This window comes from Alnus glutinosa, chromosome 12 (genome assembly GCF_958979055.1).
Source record: "Alnus glutinosa chromosome 12, dhAlnGlut1.1, whole genome shotgun sequence".
Taxonomy (NCBI): Eukaryota; Viridiplantae; Streptophyta; class Magnoliopsida; order Fagales; family Betulaceae; genus Alnus; species Alnus glutinosa.
In genome coordinates, this window is record NC_084897.1 from 25,547,099 (window position 1) to 25,567,983 (window position 20,885).

Here is a 20,885-nt window from a genome sequence, read left to right on the forward strand (position 1 = left end):
CTGTGTTTTTTAGTTAGAACTGCAAACTGCCTGTTAGATGCTTGGATTTTATTGGAATTTTTTTTTCGCTTTATAGCGTAGATCAGCCATCTTTTTTAGTAGCGGTGCTTATTTGTTAGGGTGGCTTCCAACGTTGGTTCTTGTAATATTTGGGTGTTTTTTAGGTAGTTTGCTCCCAAATCAGAAATTAGTTCTGATTTTATGTTTAGGCAGTCATGGTATTCTTTAACAATGTAATTGGACCTTTGGGTCTTTGGTTTATTTTAATGAAAGCAGTACTCTTTCTTAAAAAAAAAAAAGAAAAGAAAAAAGAAAAAAAGAAAAGAAAAGAAAAGAAGAGACTATTTTGCTGGAATTTGTTTGGAGCGAACATGGAGGAAAAGTTGATCGTCTCTCATTAATCATTGATAATGCTTATTGTAATAGCGGGTCAAGTTGAGACGTTGTACCCGAGACCCATCCGGAACCTATATACCGGTCTAAATTAGCAAAATCACTTGCAGACTCCCGTTCTCCACATAGCTTCCATCCGAAGAAGGCGATGATTGGGCAGAGTGTTACACGAGACAATAACATCTCTTGAACGCCGCGTTTCGATCGCAACCACCTGGTAGCCATGGGGGCCTCAGAGTCCACACTCTCAAGCTCACAGGTAGCTCTTCAACCACACCTAAATTTCCAAGATTACCTACACTAAATGCTGTTTAAATTCATCGCTAATTTGTTACATTAACGTCTTGTTTTGCTGCACGCGAAGAGGCTGGCCGACGAAATCTCCACCGTGTCCGAGCAATCGGAGGTCGCAGATCCCATCTTAGAGACGCTCAAATCCCTCAAAATAGTATGTCTTCGTATATATATTTTCAAATTTGTGTTTTGTGAATAGGGTTTTGGTATTTATTAATTAATTTTTTTAACGAACAAGGAAAGCGCTACCTTAGGACTTTGTCACAAATGATTTGAATTTGGACTGCGAAATCATTATCATTGTTGTTCTTTCTTATTTTGTTTCTAAGTTATTTTGGTGTATAATTTGTAGACAACACCAATACTGACGGCACCACCAGCGGAGAGTAGCTTGACTGACATATTGGTGAGGAAACCTCCGTCTTCTTCGGTTCCAGGTGTGCTTCTTATAGAGGATAGATTGCTCAAATTCTTCGATTTGCTTATTTCTAATTACAGTCTATAACTCTTACTTGTTTTTAGAGCCACATGTTAATGCCATAACTAGACAAGGAAGTTGATTCTGTGAGGAAAATCCGGGTTTTAGTTCTTACAAACAAAACCCAGGAATCCAAATCTCAAAATAACTTCAAATTAAGCTTTATTGTTTTAGACAGATTATAATTTTTACTCTGAAGCAACTGATATTGGAGGCCCCTAAGTTGTGGTAATACTTGGACAGCTGCTTATATTTCTCTTTGCTCCTATCTTTTCATGATTTTATTCTTCTTTTTTATTCTTCTAGATAGGTGTTTTCTCTTGTATATTTCTTGTGTACTTAGGGTGCCTTACACCTTTGATGATATCTCGATTACTTATAAAAAAGAAGAAGAAGAAGAAGAAGTTGCGGTAATATCTTCTTTGCTGGGGTTTCTGCCCAGCACATATATGGTCTCACTGAAACCTGTTAATGGTGCATTGAATGGGTGGATAATGATAAGAAATCATGATGGTTAATTTTAAGTCGTCCTCTTTTTAATTTTTTTAACTTCTTTTTCAGTTTTCTCTTTAGGACCTCCTCTCCCTTGTTCTCGTATTCTATTTTGATTGGGACCAAGAAAAGCTGTTGTTCTTATTAGAACTTTAGTGTTCCTGTTATCCTTTATATAAATTGAGTAGCAATTTTATAGACTCATGATCTGTGACCGGTCTACTGAATAGATGCAGAAATGACCAAGTGACCTCAACAAAATAATGGTTTCTTGTTTCTAACACCAATGTGTTGGAGGTCTAGTGCTTTTTTTACAAGGATGGGGCCTGAATTCAGGTCACACATGGAAAAAGCTTTATTCTAGAAGTCCAGCTGAAGCTGGCAGCTCATGAATAAAAGGAGGGGATAATAGAGGATTGACTCTGAATTTCTTGCAAATTGTATCTGTGATAAGCTTAGCAGAAGTGCTTTCAATCACCATCTCCATAAAGGCATCCCCTTCCCTCCCTCAACCTACCTACCTGTCTCTTCCCTTATTTTTCATTGTGAAGACGAGAATTTCTGGAACAAAATCTCCTTTAGTATAGTGTCCCCACTGCATGCTCCTCACACCCTCCCCAACCCACCCAGTTGCACATCTGCACAATATGGGTGTTCTTATCCATCTTAATCATCATGTGTAAGGGTGTTTGTCATTTATGTCTGAATTGTTCACTTATTATGGCTCACAAACATTAACAAAGAGCAAGGACGTCACATCCTGCTAGAATACATTTATGATTTAAATGTAAAGCATTGAAGGAACTTAATCATCATTGTCATTTATCTCTATCCATACCATGCACCAACTGACCACAAAATGTTTAAGCATCCTGGTTCCATGAATGACTTTTGGGATATTTATTCCCTCTTAGTTAAATTGTTGCAATGCTATTTATCACTTTTTAAGCTGGAAACAGTTCAGTTGAGAAGCTAATTCATTATTCTTTTTCTCTGTTTGAAACAGCTACCGTGAATCCGAAGGTGCTGCTGGAGCTCTTCTCTATGTACCGTGATTGGCAGGAGGCGAAGGCTCAAATGATTAGCAAAAAACAGGTTTGACTTAGAAATTTTTGGAGTTCACTGTTGTAAAATTTTATTGTAACTTGCAAATGCACGAATCGTTTTTAAATATAGTTATACAAGTGCTAGGTCGAACCCACATGGAATTGAATAAATTTAAGAAAATCAGATAGATCTAAACCAATTAAATCTTAGTCTAGTTAGAAAAATTGGTGATTTTTAATTAAACTAAAATTGATCTTAAAGCATGCAACAAATAAAATGAACCAAAATAATTCAACGATAAAAATTTAACAAATGACTAAGGTTTAGGAATCCACGCTCATCAATTTGTAGTAAAATATATTTATGTTCATCAATTTTTTCTAAAACTTTCTTCATAACAATCTTGACATTCATCACGTTGTCATGGATAAGATTCTCATTAAGACTCTATAAGAATCTTGTGTGTTCTTCTTCACTTAAAAGAATAAAACCAAATCATCAAATGTATCAATTTATAAAATAAATCACAATTGATATTAAATTTTAATAATTTGAAATGGAATTCCAAGCAATTAATTAATAGAGATTATCCAAAATCATGAGAGAAACATGATTGACTCATATCCAAGACTCATCTCATTAATTAAATTGAAGCAAGAACATTTGAACATTGAAGTTCATAAATTCAGGAAATATTAACTCACACAAATATATAATTGCTACTCATTAATGAGGCTTCATCCTCAACCTTTGTTGGGGATTTAGCCTCTCATGGTTATGAAAATAAATTCCACAGATAAATTGCTAAACATTAAACCTTAACAAATAAAATAAAAGAACCTAAAAATAACATTAAAAAAGAAAAAAAGAAAAAAAGAAAAAAAAACTAAACCAGGAAAATCTCCCACTGGGTGGCGCTTCAGACTTTCTTTTTCTTCTTTTTAAGCTCTGCGGTGCACAAGGCATGTGATAGATTAGATCTGCAATGGATCCTTAATATCCTAAATCAGATGTGCTACGTGGATCTGGAATTGGATTAAAATTCAAGTTTGTTTCTGATACTATGATGATGGGATTCGGATCTGCTTCAGAAACAAATATTTAGATCTAATCCAAGATCCCTATAAAACTCGGATTTTGGCATGTTCACAATTAAATTCAATTTTAAACCAAGATTTTGCTGATTCTGAACTTCTTTAACATGTGGCTTAGTGATCAATTATGGAGGTAAAAAAGTAAAAATGGTCAATCAACCATCGTAACATGGTTCAGATCCACTGGCAGGATCAAAGCTACTTTTGGAATCTCAAGGAAAAAGCTGTTGTGCCAGTATTCAGGATTGTTAAAGACTGGCATCACATTAGGGAAATTAATCCGTTACCTGTTCTTACTGCTTTATGAAAACTAGGTTTTTTCCCCCCCTACATTCAGCTTAATTTGGGAATCATTGTTGCAGGAAGAGATAGAAAACAAGATAGAAGTTGCAGATGCTTTGGCAGTTAAACTTCGACAACGGTTTAATTACTCGGTGTCGGCAATGAAGTCAACTTCACAACATTTATCAGGAGGTAATTGATTAGTCAAAATCTCACTTTCTGTGAATAGATCGGCTGCAGAATATCACACAATTATTAGTTCGGTTGCTCACACGGTCACACCAAAACAAATGCATTATGGAATCAATTGATAGAGGGGGGAATTCTGGTGGACCCAGTGAATGGCGAATCTCAGTTCCATCTCAGGACTACTGCATTGCACATGCTCCTGCTCTCTAATTATTATGGAGATCTATTGACTTTTTACCTTGGGAAATGCATGCAGTTCATGCATTGCAGGTGGAGATTGGAGAGCTTAAAGGAAGGTTAACGGAGGTTATTAGTAACTGTGATGCATTGTGCAAGAGAATCGCTTCTGAGGGGCCAGAACCTCTTCGGTCATCTATCAAGCCATTTGCAATTGCCACTGCCGACTCAGAAATCAGCCCTGGTTCTTCTTCTTTGCCAAAAGATCTAAACAAAACTCCTCCATCTACAGAAGCTAAGTTGGATTCATAGATATTTTTGTTCTCGTGTATACTGTATAGTCAGAAGATTTTCATTGATTGAGATTGATGTTAATCCTCAGTAGCTAACCAGAACAGCTTTATCACACATATGTCTGAGTCTGACTGATATTTGGACGACCCATGTTTAAAATTGAATCAATGAAGATTTTCATCATATGAGACAAAGATGTTATTGACTCTCTGGCATTTACAGTTTATTCACTCTCAAAAAAGATAAAAGCGAAAACCTGCAAGGACAGTGAAGGAAGGCAACAAGAAGCCCCACCCAGATTTATTGCACTTCTCTTTCTTTGGGCAACAATGCAGGTTCGCACGATGAAACAAAACCAAGGCCTTATTCGGCAGGCAACACAAAAAAATTTAACTTTATTTTCACATTTTTAAAAAACAATTAACATCAAAACATTCTAATTTTTTTTACTTTTTATATCACATTAATAATTTTTTATTATTATTCAAATAAAAAAATTAACTACAATAAAAACTTTTTCACTTTTTTATATAAATTTTTTTTTTCTTTATATTACATTTATTACTCAAAAATTCTTTTTCCACCATTCAGTTCAGTCCCTCGCCAAACATACCCCAAAGCTCAGTGAAAACTGAAGGTTCTGAATGAATCTTTCTTTTCCAGACGCATCATCATGCGACTTATATTATTTTGCCTTTCTAAATTTATTGCAGAGAGATATGATGAACGGAACCACTTCCATTTCTGCAAATCGATATGATCATATCCGGGATACCCAAAAGAGCCTCACAGTTCAAAACTGCAAGATCTCACGCTAAGAAGAAGAATATTAAAACAAGTATGGATTTTGATAGAATCAAGTAAATGGGTGCTTACAGAAAATCAAACAATGCATAACTTTATTAACTTAACAAATTAACAATAGCTTAAAACAACATAACCATATAAATTACCGAATCAAATACTATTGAGCTCTTTGAAAAAAAAAAGCACATTATAACCCAAAAGCCTAGTAGATTGAGATCTGAACCAAAAAATGAGAGCCCCATGATTAGGGTTGTTGCTGGGCATCCATGTACCCAGCATCCACGAGCACCTTCTCCCTCTTGGCCAACTCAACGTCCTCGTCAACCATCATCTTCACCAACTGCTCGAACCCGACCTTGGGCTTCCAACCAAGCACCTTCTTGGCCTTGCTGGAGTCCCCTTTCAAATTGTCCACCTCGGCGGGCCTGAAGTACCGCTTGTCGATCACCACGTGGTCCCTCCAGCTGAGCCCCACGTACCCGAAAGCCACCTCCAGGAACTCCTCCACCGTGTGCGACTCCTCCGTGGCCACCACGTAGTCGTCCGGCGCATCCTGCTGCAGCATCATCCACATCGCCTCCACGTAGTCCCCAGCGAAACCCCAGTCCCTCGAGGCCTGCAAATTACCAAGGAAAAGCTTGCTCTGAAGTCCGATCTTGATCCGACCCACTGCCCGCGTGATCTTCCGGGTCACGAAATTCTCGCCTCGCCTCGGCGACTCGTGGTTGAATAGTATCCCATTGCACGCGAACAGCCCGTAGGCCTCCCGGTAATTCACGGTGTACCAATGAGCCGCGCACTTGGAGGCGGCGTAAGGGGAACGGGGGTGGAACGGCGTCGTTTCGGACTGGGGAGGCGGTGTCGATCCGAACATCTCGGACGACCCGGCCTGGTAGTACTTGATGTGGGTCCGATCCGTGGCGGCGATGTGGGACCGGACGGCCTCGAGGAGGCGGAGGGCCCCAGTGGCGACCACGTCGGCGGTGTAATCGGGGATCTCGAAGGAGACGGCCACGTGGGACTGGGCGGCGAGGTTGTAGACCTCGTCGGGGCGGATCGTGTCGAACCAGCGGCGGAGCGAGGATGCGTCGGTGAGGTCCGCATAGTGGAGTTTCATGCGGGCCTTATGCGCGTTGTGTGGGTCGATGTAGATGTGGTTGATGCGCTGGGTGTTGAAGTTGGAGGACCGCCGGATGAGCCCGTGCACCTCGTACCCCTTGTCCAGCAAAAACTCCGTAAGATACGAACCGTCCTGCCCGGTAATCCCGGTAATCAGCGCTACTTTGCGCTGTGGAACGGCTTCGCCGTTGGTTGTGGATCCGGGTCTGGAATTGTCGGTCTCGGACGCCATTGTTGTTTGATCTTATCGGGTCAGAGGAAAATGAGAGATGGTAGTGATGTGAATCGAAGGTGGTGGTGGTGGCGTTGGAGGATTTAACGGTGCTTTAAACAATGGCACGCGCTTTTGAAGTTAGTCGGTGAGACCAATGGTGGGCTGCCACCTCAGTGGGGTCAACTTGAGGGGAGGGAGAACTGGACGTGGTAATGGTGTTCTGTAAATCACGTTTTTAGCTTTGGGCCGTCGGTGCGGTGAATTGTGATTAGTTACTGACTGTGGCCTGTGGGAGGGGTTTACTTGCGTGCTAATTATTAATTAATATTGTGCCAATTTTTAAGCCCATATTTGTATATGCTATTGGGCTTTGTCCGAGCTCTCTATTCAGAATGTGCTCCAATATCCTTGACAAAAAAAAAAAAAAAAAAAAACACATTTAGTAAAGAATACAAAAAGGACTAGCAACAAGGAGGTGAGTCTTTGCCACTACAAATGGTGAGCGAGTGGGAATGGAGTCACAGTAGGTTCTAGCCGCAGCATAATAAGAATATGATGGGCGCAAAAGTTTGTATTTTTGTAAACTTTCATTGCATTCCAAGAGGAAGAAAAAGGAATGATAGCAATGGTGTTCGAGATGCTGCAATCTTTCAGTCTCGCAAAATAGAGGGACGTTGAAGTGCCATAATCACAACTTGGAAATCACCTTCCAAAGTGAAGTATGAGATCTTCAAAGAAATTGCCAAAGAAACTGCTAGAGAAGCAACCAAGGCCTCTCCATAAGTTGGATCACAAGGAGGGCTAATTTGTGAGAATGGCCTTCAGAATTTTGCCATTTGAGTCACGACAAACTGCTCCTTGGGCAGAAAAAGACTCTCTCACAGCTGTGCCAAAATTAATACTTGAAGGACTTGGCCAGCGGAGGAGACCATTTTTCTATAGGAGGGGAGGAAAGCCCTTTCCAAGCCAAGAAATGGTCCAAGTCTTCTTTTTTAATTGAACGAGATAAAACCAGAGCATCTGTAATAACTCCATCATGCACGACCCTATTTCTATTGAGCCACAGTAGATCACACGTTACATAGGCAAAAATCTGAAAAATGGGAATAGAATCCCTCCAAATGATCCTTGCAAAACTGCACTGAAAAGAAAAAATCAAAAAAATCAACCTCTGTTTGGCTAAGAGGACAAACGATATCAAGAGGATGTACATGAAAAACCTCCTCGCTGGCCTAGATTTGGTAGGAATGATGTTCCAAGCAACTTTTTATAAGAGAAGTTTGAGTATATCTGAACACTCCGGTCTCACATTGAAAAGATGATGAGTAGCCTATAAAGAGTGAATAATTTATAAAGATGGTTATGAATACTAAGTCCTACATTACCTAATTACTAGGTGAAACTGTGTTTTATAATGAATTATAGGAAAGTTCTAAATTGACTAGTATTTTGGGGTGATATCGTATATTAACATCCTTCATGCGTCTAAACTCCAATCCTCACAGGGCACAGAAAAGACATAAAGACTCCCAATATTTTAGAGCGAGATTCCTGGACTTCCTTAGGGGATTACGTATGTTCAAAATGAGCAATGCTAGGAGAGTAACTACATACTACACTTTCATTTTATTAGGTTAATGAGAAAGTGTCCATCATATTTTTTGTTTTATTTTTTTTTTATTTTTTAACAATGATTGTTTTAAAAGCTTATGGGCACTACCACATCAGCCTAATAGAATGAGGGCGTAATAGCATTTTTATCCTACAATTTTCTTATAATGTTGATGTGACAATCCTTAAAATTGGTTATATATTAAAATTTTACCCCTAATTTTATTTTATTTTATTTTATTTTATTTTTTTATAAGTTTTGCTCCCCCTAAATTTTTTCTTTTCAATTTGGCCCCTCCAAATTGCCAAGTCTGGGTCCGCCACCGGAGCTACTAGTCTTTATTTGATACATAAATATATACAAAATTATCATTGTATCTTCTAATGCATAATGACATCGATTATTATAGTTTTTTTTTTTGTTTGGACTAAATGTATTGAATGACTCTGATTGGAACTCAATAGCTCTATTTAGACGATTATAGTTAGAACTCCACCAGTTGGGATTAGAACACATTCCCTGTATTTTGTTATGGTACACATATTCTAATCTCATCAAATTCCCTAAGAGCTATTTATCTTTGATAACAAATGTTGGTTGTATTCACATAATGACATAGATGGTGTGACAGTCCAAAATCAATTGAGCTAATAACACACTTATTCGGAATTTGTATGTATATATGTATACTCAAAATTTGAATTCAGTGACTCTTTTGAGGCATCTCTTATGTAACTTGAAGGGTTACTCGTCTTTAATTGATACATTAAAACATACGAATTTATCATTGTGTCTTCTAATATTTATTTTGATTGTTGTGTTCAAATAATGACATCGATTGTTGTAATTTTTATTTTTTTTTGGACTAAATGTGTTGAATGACACTGATTGGACCTCAATCGCTCGTTCGAAGGGATTCTGTTTGGATTCAAATATAATTGAAACTGGACTGGTTGAAATTATAACACGTTTCTTATGTCCTGTATGAGACACATGTCCTAACCTCAACGAGTTCCTTGAGAGCTAATTGTATTTGACTTACAATTGATGATTGTGTTCACTTAATGACATTGATTGTTATAAAAATTGTTTTGACAAAATGTGTTGAATAACATTGATTGGGGGCTGAAATTGAATAGCTCTTTTGAGGCACGTAAATGTAACTTGAAGAGCTACTCACTTTTGATTGATAATTGATGGTTGCGTTGACACAATGACATTGATTGTTCTAATATTTGTTTCGATGACATCAATTGTTATGCAAAAAGGCAAAATGGGGTTGCTTAGAATGATGGAAATTTGTGCAGGTACTTAGAACCGTCCGATAATTGGGATTGTCTTGACATAATTGATCCTAACCCTTGATGGAATTTAAGCTCAACACTAGCTATTTCCACTTTTAAAGTAACTTCAAAAAAAGAAAAAAGAAAAAAGAAAAAAGAAAAAAAGAAAAAAGAAAAAAGAAAAAAAAAAGCTTTTAAAGTAGATCTTAGAGATGGGAAAGGCCACTCAAAACATACTAGGTAGATTTTTGAGGTAAAATTAAAAGATGACTATTGCTCATTGCCTAGCTTGTAGACTCAATAAAAACTTAATACAAAAATTAAACAAAGACTTAGGCCAGAAGTATTGTAACTTTTACCATAAGTTTGTTATAAAATTGATGCAGCGGTTCATAAGGCCTCGTTTAGTAATCCTTTTCCCCTCCCCCTCTCTTCCCTTCCCTTATGGGAGAATTTTTTTGTTGAGTGAAAGTAAAAATTGATTGATGTGATATAAAATATAAATAATTTATATGGAAAAGTGGAAAAATTTTGTATTGTAGTGAGTTTTTTTATTTAAATAATAATAAAAAATTGTTGATGTGATATAAAAAGTAATAAAAGTTAAGAATGTTTTGAGTTGATGTTTTTTGAAATAGGTGAAAATAAGGGGCAGAGAAGGGGGTTATTAAACAATTGTATAAAAAAGGTGATGGACCACATATTATACGATAATTAGTCCCATCATCCACACATTAATGCTCTGTTTGTTTGGGCACAAAGTATTTACTAAAAAATATTTTCTTAATTTTTGGGTGTTTGGTACAACCGAAAATTATGGTAAACAAAAATCAATTTCAGTTTGACCGTAAAAGCTTTTTTAATTTTTTGAAAACGATTTACGGTTTATCGTTTTCTGGATTTAAACACTTCGTTGTTGCACTCATGTTTGTGGGAATCCGCCACCGTCGGGCATTGGAGTTTGTTGGTAGCCCGAATCTACCACCGAAGGTCTCCGAATTTTGAGATTCGATTGCTGGAATCCAGCGGCACTGACTGGATTCTGGCGACATCACCGGAATCCAGCAACTGCCACCAAAATCTAGCAAGCCAAATATCGGCAAAACAGGTTGAAATCCGGCCGATGCCAGAATCTGGGGTTGTCCGACCACCGTCGCCGAATTTCGACAGACTAGATTCCGACTAAAGTGGCCGAAATCTAACCAGTATGACTAGAATCTTGTCGGCCAGTGACAGAATCTCGTCACTGGTAGTTTTTCGCCGTTGATAATTTTTTCGTAAGACAAAATGATTTCTCTAAAAATAATTTAGTATGAAAAATATTTTTACTTCAAAATAAGCGGAGCATAATATATGCTTAACATGCTTCTATTCGTTAAAAACTCGTGGAACAAACTGATTCACTGGAATTTTGCTTATAGGAATTGTGGACTTGCAAATGTATGATCGTTATCACTTCATAATGCATACAAAATTTGATTTCTCCAATAATTTATGAACTTTTATTATTATTAAAAAATAAACAGGTCGAAACTATGTTCATTTTGATGTAAAATATTTATAGTTACAAATTATTTTTAAAAAATTACTGATTTTTGTTATTTGGCTGATGTCTTATAAACTCCACAAAGAAACCAACCATTGTACTGTATAAACATTAACCTATAAAAAACTTATGGCAAAAATATTCTGTAGACAGCTGAGTAATTTTTAATAATTTAGGGCACGTCTAGTATGCAAAATATTTATTATATTTTGGAAATACAAAATTAATACTGAAAATATTTATCATATTCTTTAGTTTGATTATAACATCGTAATAAAACATTAGTTCATTGAATCACATTATAACTGAATTTTCTAAAACACCTTTGTAATACAATTATACTTTACATTTTTAAAGTTTTTTAAATTTTTTTTTTTTCTGAACATAAATAGTTATGTTATAACTATTTTTTTAAAACATGACTACCAACAACATAAAACAATTTTAACTTACATTTTTATAGTCTTTTTTTTTTAAAAAAAATAAAAAACAAAAACAGTTATGTTAATTTTTGCTTTCAATTCATGCCACACAAAAATACCCAATATAATAATAATAAAAAAAAAATATCAAGCATGAATTCCTATGCTAATAATATCAGTTTCACCGTGAAAAGCAGCAAGCTGTGCTTGAAGATTTTTTTTTATTATTTTTTATTTTATTTTTTTTAACAACAAATAGCGTGTGGTATCATATATTACTCAAGAGAGCCCTAGGGTAAAGACAAAAATAAGAGGTTCAAGACTCCTATATCCTAAGCTAGATAAATCTGACTTGAAGAGCAACAAAAGCAATACATAACCATTACAGGGACAACACTGAGCCATTCTTTATATTTAAGCACAATCAACAAATAAAAGAGGGCAGATCTAACACCTGAGCCAACAAATAGTTAAGTAACATTTAAGCATCACAGAGACATATTGTGAAAAGACAAGAAAAAACAACAAAAACCCAAAACCGAAGCAAAAAAGGGGACCGGTGTTGGGAGGTGCCGTCGCCGGTGACCTCCTCTATAGTAGAAATCTGCCGGAAGACCCCAGAACCACCGAAGAACCACTAGACGTGCCCTGGAAGATAAGCCGTGACCCACACGTGCCGGTTTAGGGAGTGACCTCCCTGGCACGTGTAGGCCACGCGCTGAGTGTGAAGAACTGGCACGGCCGCTGCTGGAGGTTGCTGGACAGAAAGAAACCGGTGACCACCATGGAAAGGCGTGTCTTGGAAAAACCAACTGAAATGAGCATATTTGACTCCAAAGAAATAAACCAAAACAAAGAAAAACCATGTTAGAAACTCTGCTTGAGACACTCCAGCAAATCGCTCCCAACCCAAATTCCATGAAGTCCTCTGTCGGAGAACATTAACCACCATCGGATCTAACCCGGGAAATAAAAACTCTACAGCCCTAAAGGCTGGAAAACACTAAATCTCCATTGAATCTAGCTAGGGAGGAACAAAAAACCTCTCCCACCCTAAAAAGGCAAGGAAGGAAACACCACCCCCCCCCCCCCCCATCGGAACACCCAGCCGCTGGTTTCTTCTTTTTTTTCTTTAGGGCCGGCTCCTCCTTCATTACTCTCCAAAACTATAGCTGATTGAAGAATATTGAACTTTATTGTTGTAAATTAAAGTATTTAGGGGTTGCTTTCTTTCTTTCTTTTTTCTTTTATTTTATTTTATTAAAGAAAGGAAAAGAAAAAGAAAAAGAAGAAACATTGTCAAACGAAGTCATAATATTATTTGTTATCAATAGAAAGAGATTGAAAGAAAAAGTCATAAAGCTAAGGGTTCAAATGACATATGGAGCCTCAATAAGCATTCCACAAACTATAGGTAGATAATTTGACTGTGAGGGGTAGTCGTCCCTCTTTGCGGTGGGCGTGGTCAAGAGATGACCTGTGACAACCCATAACAGGAGAGGCTCTGCTACCCTTATAGGAAAGAGGTGACGGTGACCCCTATGTGAGGAGAGCCTAATCGCAACCCCTCCTTTGTTTTTTTGTAATTTTTTAAAAATTTTATTTAGATTTGTAATTTGGATGTATCACATATTTATGGATATAGGTTTAATTCAAATTGGGTTGGTGGAACTTTAATCAATTTGGTTTAAAAAAATGCAATACTTGATTTGCATGCGGGAGATATATGTTTTTTTTATTTTTTTTATTTTTTGTTTTTTATGTAATTGTAAAGATAAAATTGGAATAAATTTTATTAAAAATGCATTTAAATTTCCAATTTTGCCCTTGAAATTAAAAGAAGTCTGCATACAAATAAACGCATATCATTTTTATAAGTTAAGTTAGAGGGAAAATGATCCTCTCCATTTCATTTGAAATGAAGAGGAACTAGTTGATGTTAAAGGAGTATTAGGATCCTGGAGAGTTCAAGGAAACTGGAGAGTATCCAGTCCTTTATAATGCAGGGGCATTTTTGTTTAAAAAAAATGTGAAAAGATAAAAATACTCCTGCATTATAAGGGACCGAATACTCTCAAGTTTCCTTGAACCGAAGAGGATTCGTTTTCGTTAAAGGAGGGACAAAATTGTCCCAATATTAATTTTGAGACAATTTTGCCCCACACTTTTGCTTAACCGATTCCTCTCCATTATTTTAAACGGAGAAGATCCATTTCCAAGTTGGAGGAACTTTCACTGTCCCATTTTTATTATCATTAGTGTGTTGATGACGAGATCGGGTCAAAACCAGGTCGGTGATGGCCCAGATGTTGGTTTTTCTGTAACATTGGAGTGCCGACTAGGGGCAGACCAAAGCACATAGGAGACGGATTCCCACTACCCTCACACCTCAATTTAATGACCACCTTTTGGTGGTAGTTTATCGCATTAGTGTGTCGAAACTTTTGATCTGCATCTTCAAAAGTATTGTCACTGTGTACTTTTGTTTTTAAGTTTATTTTCATGTATTTGCTATTCTTTTTATGTCCTTTGGGCCGCCCAGCCTAATTTTAGTATAATGTGCTCTTATTATCTAAAGGAATTTGATTTTTATACTACATCATCACAACAACTGTATAACAACTCCTCACATGAGGGTGGGCTCCAGTGTGTGGGGTCCACCCTCATGTGAGGAGTTGTTGTGCAGTTGTTGTATTGGTATTATAAATCTAACATTTTTCTTATCTTAAAAAAAAAAAAAAAAAAAAAAAAAAAAAAAAAAGCCACGAAACTCTAGAAGCAGCGAAACGCCAGCGTATGCAAACCTATCCACAGCGCGTACCCTACGCCAGCGCAGCAAATCACTAATATCCAAACGCTATATATATAGACAGCACTGGTTACAGCCTCAGATCCACAAAAACGCGCCGTCACTAGGCTCCTGATAGTCATTGAAGGCCAGCATAAAAATCGTATGGTATTGACCCAAGCGAAGTATCTAGGGTTTCCAAACACGCCTCCTAGTTCTAGAGACGGGTTTTTAGTGTCATTGTGTTCACTCTTCTTCTTCTTCTTCTTCTTCTTCGCAAAGCTCTAAGAAATCGGTTTTAAGATCTAGGGTTTTCAGATTGGATTTGGGCATTAATAGTTGACTAGGGTTTCGAATCCCTAACCAGATCGTTTATAAATCTGGTTATTGTTGGGTCAATTACTGGGATTTAGTGATAATCGAAGCGGAAAAAATCTGAGATTTTAATATGAAGCGGTCGAGGAAATCGAAGAGGGTTTCTTGGGCTCCTGGAGTTGTGCTTTGTCAGGTATAACCGCAATTATCTCTGATCGAAGTTTTAATTTATTTTTTTAAATTTTCGTAAATAAATTCAATCAAAGTTTTATACCAAGAATCTAATCCGATTCAACTATATGTTTAGATGTTGGTTTGATTGGATGCGAGGGGGTTTACAACTGAGAAAACAGTCATTAATCAGATCATTGCAATCCGAATTTTGTTTTCCTTATAATACTTGATTGGTGTATAATAAGAATCAATTTTTCGAGTATACTATTTTTTTTTTGGGTAGGCTTTTTCATCGGTAATCTGTTAAACAAGATTCTAGAAAAATACTTCTAAAAGATGGAATCATAGCAAATCAAAAATTTCAAAATAAAGATTAATACCATTTGAATGCAGAATTATTAGACTTGAGGTAAAAATCTTATAAAATTTAGAGAGAAAATATTTCTTAAACAGCTTGGTAACAGTGAGAGCTTGTATTGGTAAAAACTATTCAAGTTGTGCCATCAAAATATTTAGTTTCCAAATCTAAATTGTTTATTAAGTAATCGTAATTGGATCAGGATCTCTAAATTTATTAGGAGTACTTCAATTTTTAATCATGATTTTTAATATAAACCTGGAAGTGGATGTTTCTATTTCACTTCACCTGATCGGTCACACCATCGGTCTGATGGGGGGGGGGGGGGGGGGGGTTATGTGCCTGCATTTGTGTCATGAATCCAACGAATAAATGTTAGAAGTTAGAAATTATATTTTTATTCTATAATGATGATTTGACAGATTCAATCAATTCTTTGTGAAATTGATTAAAGGATTGGTGGAAATTGTTACAATAAAAATAGCATCCCTCTTTTGTTGATGATACTGAAAATCGGATTCAATCTTTTGGGATCATTAATTGGCTATTACCTATATTCATTGAAATTATCCATAGAAAGTTCCCACCTCACAATTTTTTCATCATCCCCTGAATAGAAATTGTCTATATTCTTATCAAGGGCCTGTTCGTACTTGGGACAGTCTTTTCATAAAGAAAGAATTATTAATAAATCGCGACCATCATCTGAAAAGCGGGGTGCTCCACTAATACTTTTAAACTGAGCAAAATAACAGTGATGGCTCCCGGATTCATTATAAATCCATGGGTCAAACAGTTATGCGTTTAATTTGAAAGAATCATAAATTATTTTCCCTTTATTTTATTCATAAAAAAATAAATTTCAAGAATCATTAGTGGATAGGAATTTTCAAAGAGCCCAGATAACTAAAGAATATATATTTTTTTTAATGAGATATGATATTTTGTCACTTTAAGACATAACTTTAAACCTTCTTGTCCATGTGATAAGGTGGTTTCATAGTTAGCTTTAGTTTTCTTTTCTTTTTTTTTTTTCTTAAAAAAAAGAGAAAAAAAAGTAAAAGTAAAAGTTGCCACGTGGACAAAGGTCGTCAGAAGTTGTGTCTGGGGATGTCAATGTATCATATTTCTTTTTTAAAAGAGGTCAAAGGATTTTCACACCAGTTAAACAGTTATTGGATCAAGGAGATATAGCTTATCTATTTAAATTCATTATGTGTCACTATTGATGGATTTTTTTTCCCCATTGAGCAATTATATGTATACCCCCCTTTAATCTGTATTAACTATAATATGGACTTGCCTCCAAAAAGAAAAAGAAAAAGAAAAAGAAAAAACTATAATATGGACTTTGGTAGTTATTGGTTTTCCATAAGATTACATAATTTTTTGATAAGCCACCACTAGAAATTTCATTTAATTTCAAATCTCTCAGCTACCATGGTATTGACTGCACAAAAACATGAATGTTAAAATTTGCATTTGTTGCTTAAGAAAAAAAATTAAAAAAAGAACTACTTTTTCATTTTTTAAAGCAAAAGAAAAAGTAAAACAATATACTAAAAAAATGTACCAATATGTTTTTTTATCCATGCAAAACACCATCAACTACAACTGATAGTAAGACTCAACCTGATACATGGAAAATAAAGTAAATAAATAAAAATAAGACATGAATTGGTTGAACATTAATAACTTAATTTGCTCTTGGCAACAGCTATAACCATATAACCACTTGGAAAACAGTAATTTTAAGTAAGTGTTAATTCAAATTTGAATTATTGGGCAAGCAACAACCTGTTTATCCCAGAAAAATCATATTGGGAGTGACATTGTATTAAGAATCGTATCAACTTTCTCTTGATGTTTGAGAACTAAATGGAAAACAATGGTTAGTGAGAGATGGAAGCTCCTTCATCTCCTTCATAATGAATGGTGCATTAAAGGATATCCATCTCTTAGATAATTAACTTAAAGACATTTGCAGACATTATGTTTTCAATTGTTTTGCCATGAAATTATGTTGGCACCTTCATTTTGTATGCATAACTAATGGACATATGGGTTGTTGAATTGTTTAACTGAAGATGTGGAGAGTTTACAATGACTATTGTTACATGTATTTTGAGTTTAATGCTTCTGACTAATCATTTTCAGTTTCATCACATGATCATGTATAGCAACAACAGATTGAAGATTTCCAGTTTATGGAATCGTAGGAATTAAAAGGGACTGAAAAGACCATCTTTGGATCAGATTGATTGAAAGTCCTGTTCTTGAATGTGAAGTTGTGGTAGATAAAAAATCGATTGTGGCTTTAGAAATAAAACATTGTTAGTAATTTTATCTAATGATAAGTGAATCCATATAGAGAGTGAAAATAAAGAAAAGGACAGTAGGTATTTGGCTCCCTATGTTCTATCTAATAGGAAGTTTTAAGATGTAAAGGGAAGAAGTAGCTCAAGCAGATGATTATGTTGCTAGCGTATTTATAGGCAGACCATTTATCAACTGATTGGAAGTTATGAGGTATATTTTTCGTTAGTTGGCTTTTTGACTATGAAGTATCTTACTTTTATTGCCACTTAGGCTCTAGTACTGCTGAAAGTTAAAACTGGATTAGAAATTTTTAGAAACTGACGGTTACCTCGGTTGTTGATTTTGTCAAGTAGTTGTTGTAAAGCTAGATAGATGCTCTACTGATGTTTGTTGCGTTCCTTTTCTTTTCACTTGGTACTATATTTGTCCATTTGTCAATCTTTGGTAGAGGATATCCCTGTGACTCCTTGATAATTTGATATATTGACTTGGCAGATTGAGGTGTCTTGAACTGTCTTGCCATGAAACCCTACATCTCGTCGAGGAAAAGGGATGATAACTGGGATTAAATAGTGCGGGGATGATTTGTATCTCATGGGACTGGAAATTATGAGGACTCTTTTTGCTGAAGTCATATGACATTTAATTTTCTATTGTGGTTGTTTTGCTTTGGAACATTCTATACGGGCTAAGGAACTAAATATTCTTTATCTTGACCTTGTTGGTTGTCGCAGTTTCTTTTGAATTTTTTTTGGAGGAGCCACTCAGCCACCATCTTATTTGTTAATTTAGTATTTATAAGTTGCTGAATGATATTCAGTACTGGTAGCTAATTTCTAGTTTTAAATAGGTAAAGCTGTTTTCATCTGAGGATTGTCCTGCCAAAGTTGGCCTGAAATGTGAAGATCATCTTCAAGCAAAGACATCATTGCATTCTAATCGTATGGAATCTAATGATTTACCACCTGGGTTTGAACAAGGTTCTTTTGAAAATCATTTGAAGAAAGAGCTTTCCCACGTCGGTCGGATTAATTGGAAATGCCCTCCCAAGGTAAGCTTATGTTATGTTTTTGTTTAAAGCATATATCTTGTCCAGTGCCCATGTCATGAGAAAACTTATTGTTTCAAATTTCAATTTCCTGGTTAATTGCATTAAAGCATGCCTTTTCTTTTACTATGATATGAACAGTTTGTCATTGGTCACAACTGGCAAGTCGTAGCTGGTGAAGAAAGCACCGAGGTGGAAGCTCAAAAGTTAAGGGAGACGAGAGTGCTTGAAGCCGTTTATCCACGATCTTCGGCCATTCCTCCTAGGTTGATCTTACATCTAATCTCTGCAAGTTTATTTTTAACTTTCCTTCCCCTCCCCTCGGGCTCAATTATATATTTTTTAAAAAAATTGTTTCTTTTGAACTTTCTCTTCTATATACCTGAGACTGATGCCTTTATTCTCTATTCTTTTTCCCTTCCCAGTCCCTCAGTTTCTTTGGACATAGAACGTGAACATTATGATGATAGCCTTACTCCTCTAGTTCCCGTAACTCCTATTGAAGATGATGAATCTTCAGACATACCATCCGATTTGACAGTACCTGGGAACAATCCTGTTTGCTCACCGCCAGTTGCATTGCCCCAAGGGCTGGCGGCATCTGGAACTATGAACACTCCAAAATCTTCTACTCCAGCGACACCTACCAATGAAAAACCTGTGCTTGGAAGTTTACCTAGTATGGGGGCAGATGCTGCCGCTGCTGCTTCTACTGCCTTGGCCGCACTCCTGGAAAGCAGAGAGCATGGAAGCCTGATCGATACCGATTTGCTCATTAATATCCTTAGCGACCCAAAAATGATCCAGAAATTGATTAATGATCATCAATCACTAGTGAATACAGTGATTGCACCGGCCAATATGGTAAGTGCACCTTCAGGGACTGCGTATGAGTCGAAGCTAGTAACTCCAATAATTCATACATCGTCGACCTCAAAACCTGCTATACAAAGCCCTGGTAATGGGAACTTATACCAAGTTCTCAATGCTGTACGGCCTCAACAACCGGAGACTGGATTGAAGCGGGTAATTCCATCGGTCGCCTTGTCATGCCCGGAACCCAATCTAGTCTTATTGACTAAGCCGGCAAATGGAAATCTTTATACTGCACCAAATCAGGTGCGAGCAGCTTATACAGCACCAAAATCTACTCCCACTTTCATGGAAGCTCAGGCTGTTAAGGATGCCAACTACTATAAGGACCTGATTAGGCAACATGGAGGAGAAAAGCAGGAAACTCAGGAACCTATGATTGCACAGAATGGTAATCACTTCAAAGACTTGAAACTAGTACAAAATATTAAGCCTGGAGAAGTGAAACCCAAGGGTAAAAAGCGTTGCATGTACTTTAATAGCCCAAAGGGGTGTCGAAACGGCCTCAGTTGCCCTTATCAGCACGATGTGTCATGTCAGTCTTCCACTGGTAGCATTCTAGAGGTCCCGAGTGCCAAGAGAATGAGATTGGGTGGGGAAATTGCTGGGAGGATATAGCGTAGCCGAGGTTCTTCCACTCAACCACTCAACTTCTTTGGGTTATTTTGCCCGCTTGTTTTCACTCTGTACATACAACTTCGTGGAGAGAGAGTGAGAGAGAGAGAGAACGCCCCCCTTCCATTTATATTGCAAAAAAAAAAAAAAAAAAAAAAAAAAAAAAAAAGAAAAAGAAAAAGAAAGAGGAGAGAGAAGAACGAGATAGTTTTTCTTTGACAGGTTGAAATTTCATGAAAAAAAAATTAAGTTTTTCTTTTGTCATCTTTATTTCCGTTTAATTGGACGTTGCTGGAGGGTGCTACCTGCTACGTAGCGGGCACTGGAATGTATATTTATATATTAAAACGATAAGAACCATTCTAAATGTATTGCGCAAGTAAATCATTCTAAAGCCTCAGCAGTCTGGCGATAAAGATAACAGTATTGGAAGCCACTTAATAGCAATTGGGATTTTATTTTATTTTATTTTTTAAAAAAATATTAAAGTTTTCCTGCATATTGGATTGAATCTATTAAACTGGCGTGCGATTAAAATGCATGTGATTCTGACGTTCATATTTAATTACCATATACACTGTTTACAGGCACTTTTTAAGAATCACATGCATTTTTGGATAATGTAATAAACTGGGTTAGAAAAAAATTCTAC

The 20,885-nt window shown here is 36.5% G+C and overlaps 3 protein-coding genes across 3 annotated transcripts; 2 read left to right on the top strand and 1 right to left on the bottom strand.

The window, feature by feature from the left end:
* Nucleotides 1-385: 385 nt before the first annotated feature.
* On the top strand, nucleotides 386-4,923 carry LOC133851326 (uncharacterized). The gene is made up of 6 exons (XM_062287682.1): nucleotides 386-652; nucleotides 758-841; nucleotides 1,040-1,124; nucleotides 2,664-2,752; nucleotides 4,161-4,272; nucleotides 4,526-4,923. Exons 1-6 carry the CDS (start codon nucleotides 617-619, stop codon nucleotides 4,756-4,758), a joined length of 639 nt encoding a protein of 212 aa, XP_062143666.1. The 5' UTR covers nucleotides 386-616; the 3' UTR covers nucleotides 4,759-4,923.
* Nucleotides 4,924-5,612: 689 nt separating this feature from the next.
* Nucleotides 5,613-7,014, bottom strand: LOC133851325 (GDP-mannose 4,6 dehydratase 1). The gene has a single exon (XM_062287681.1). It carries the CDS (start codon nucleotides 6,896-6,898, stop codon nucleotides 5,792-5,794), a length of 1,107 nt encoding a protein of 368 aa, XP_062143665.1. The 5' UTR covers nucleotides 6,899-7,014; the 3' UTR covers nucleotides 5,613-5,791.
* Nucleotides 7,015-14,633: 7,619 nt separating this feature from the next.
* On the top strand, nucleotides 14,634-20,627 carry LOC133851406 (zinc finger CCCH domain-containing protein 6-like). The gene is made up of 4 exons (XM_062287820.1): nucleotides 14,634-15,039; nucleotides 18,548-18,748; nucleotides 18,887-19,011; nucleotides 19,171-20,627. The coding sequence occupies exons 1-4, from the start codon at nucleotides 14,980-14,982 to the stop codon at nucleotides 20,234-20,236; spliced, it is 1,452 nt and encodes a 483-aa protein (XP_062143804.1). The 5' UTR covers nucleotides 14,634-14,979; the 3' UTR covers nucleotides 20,237-20,627.
* The last annotated feature ends 258 nt before the right edge of the window (nucleotides 20,628-20,885 follow it).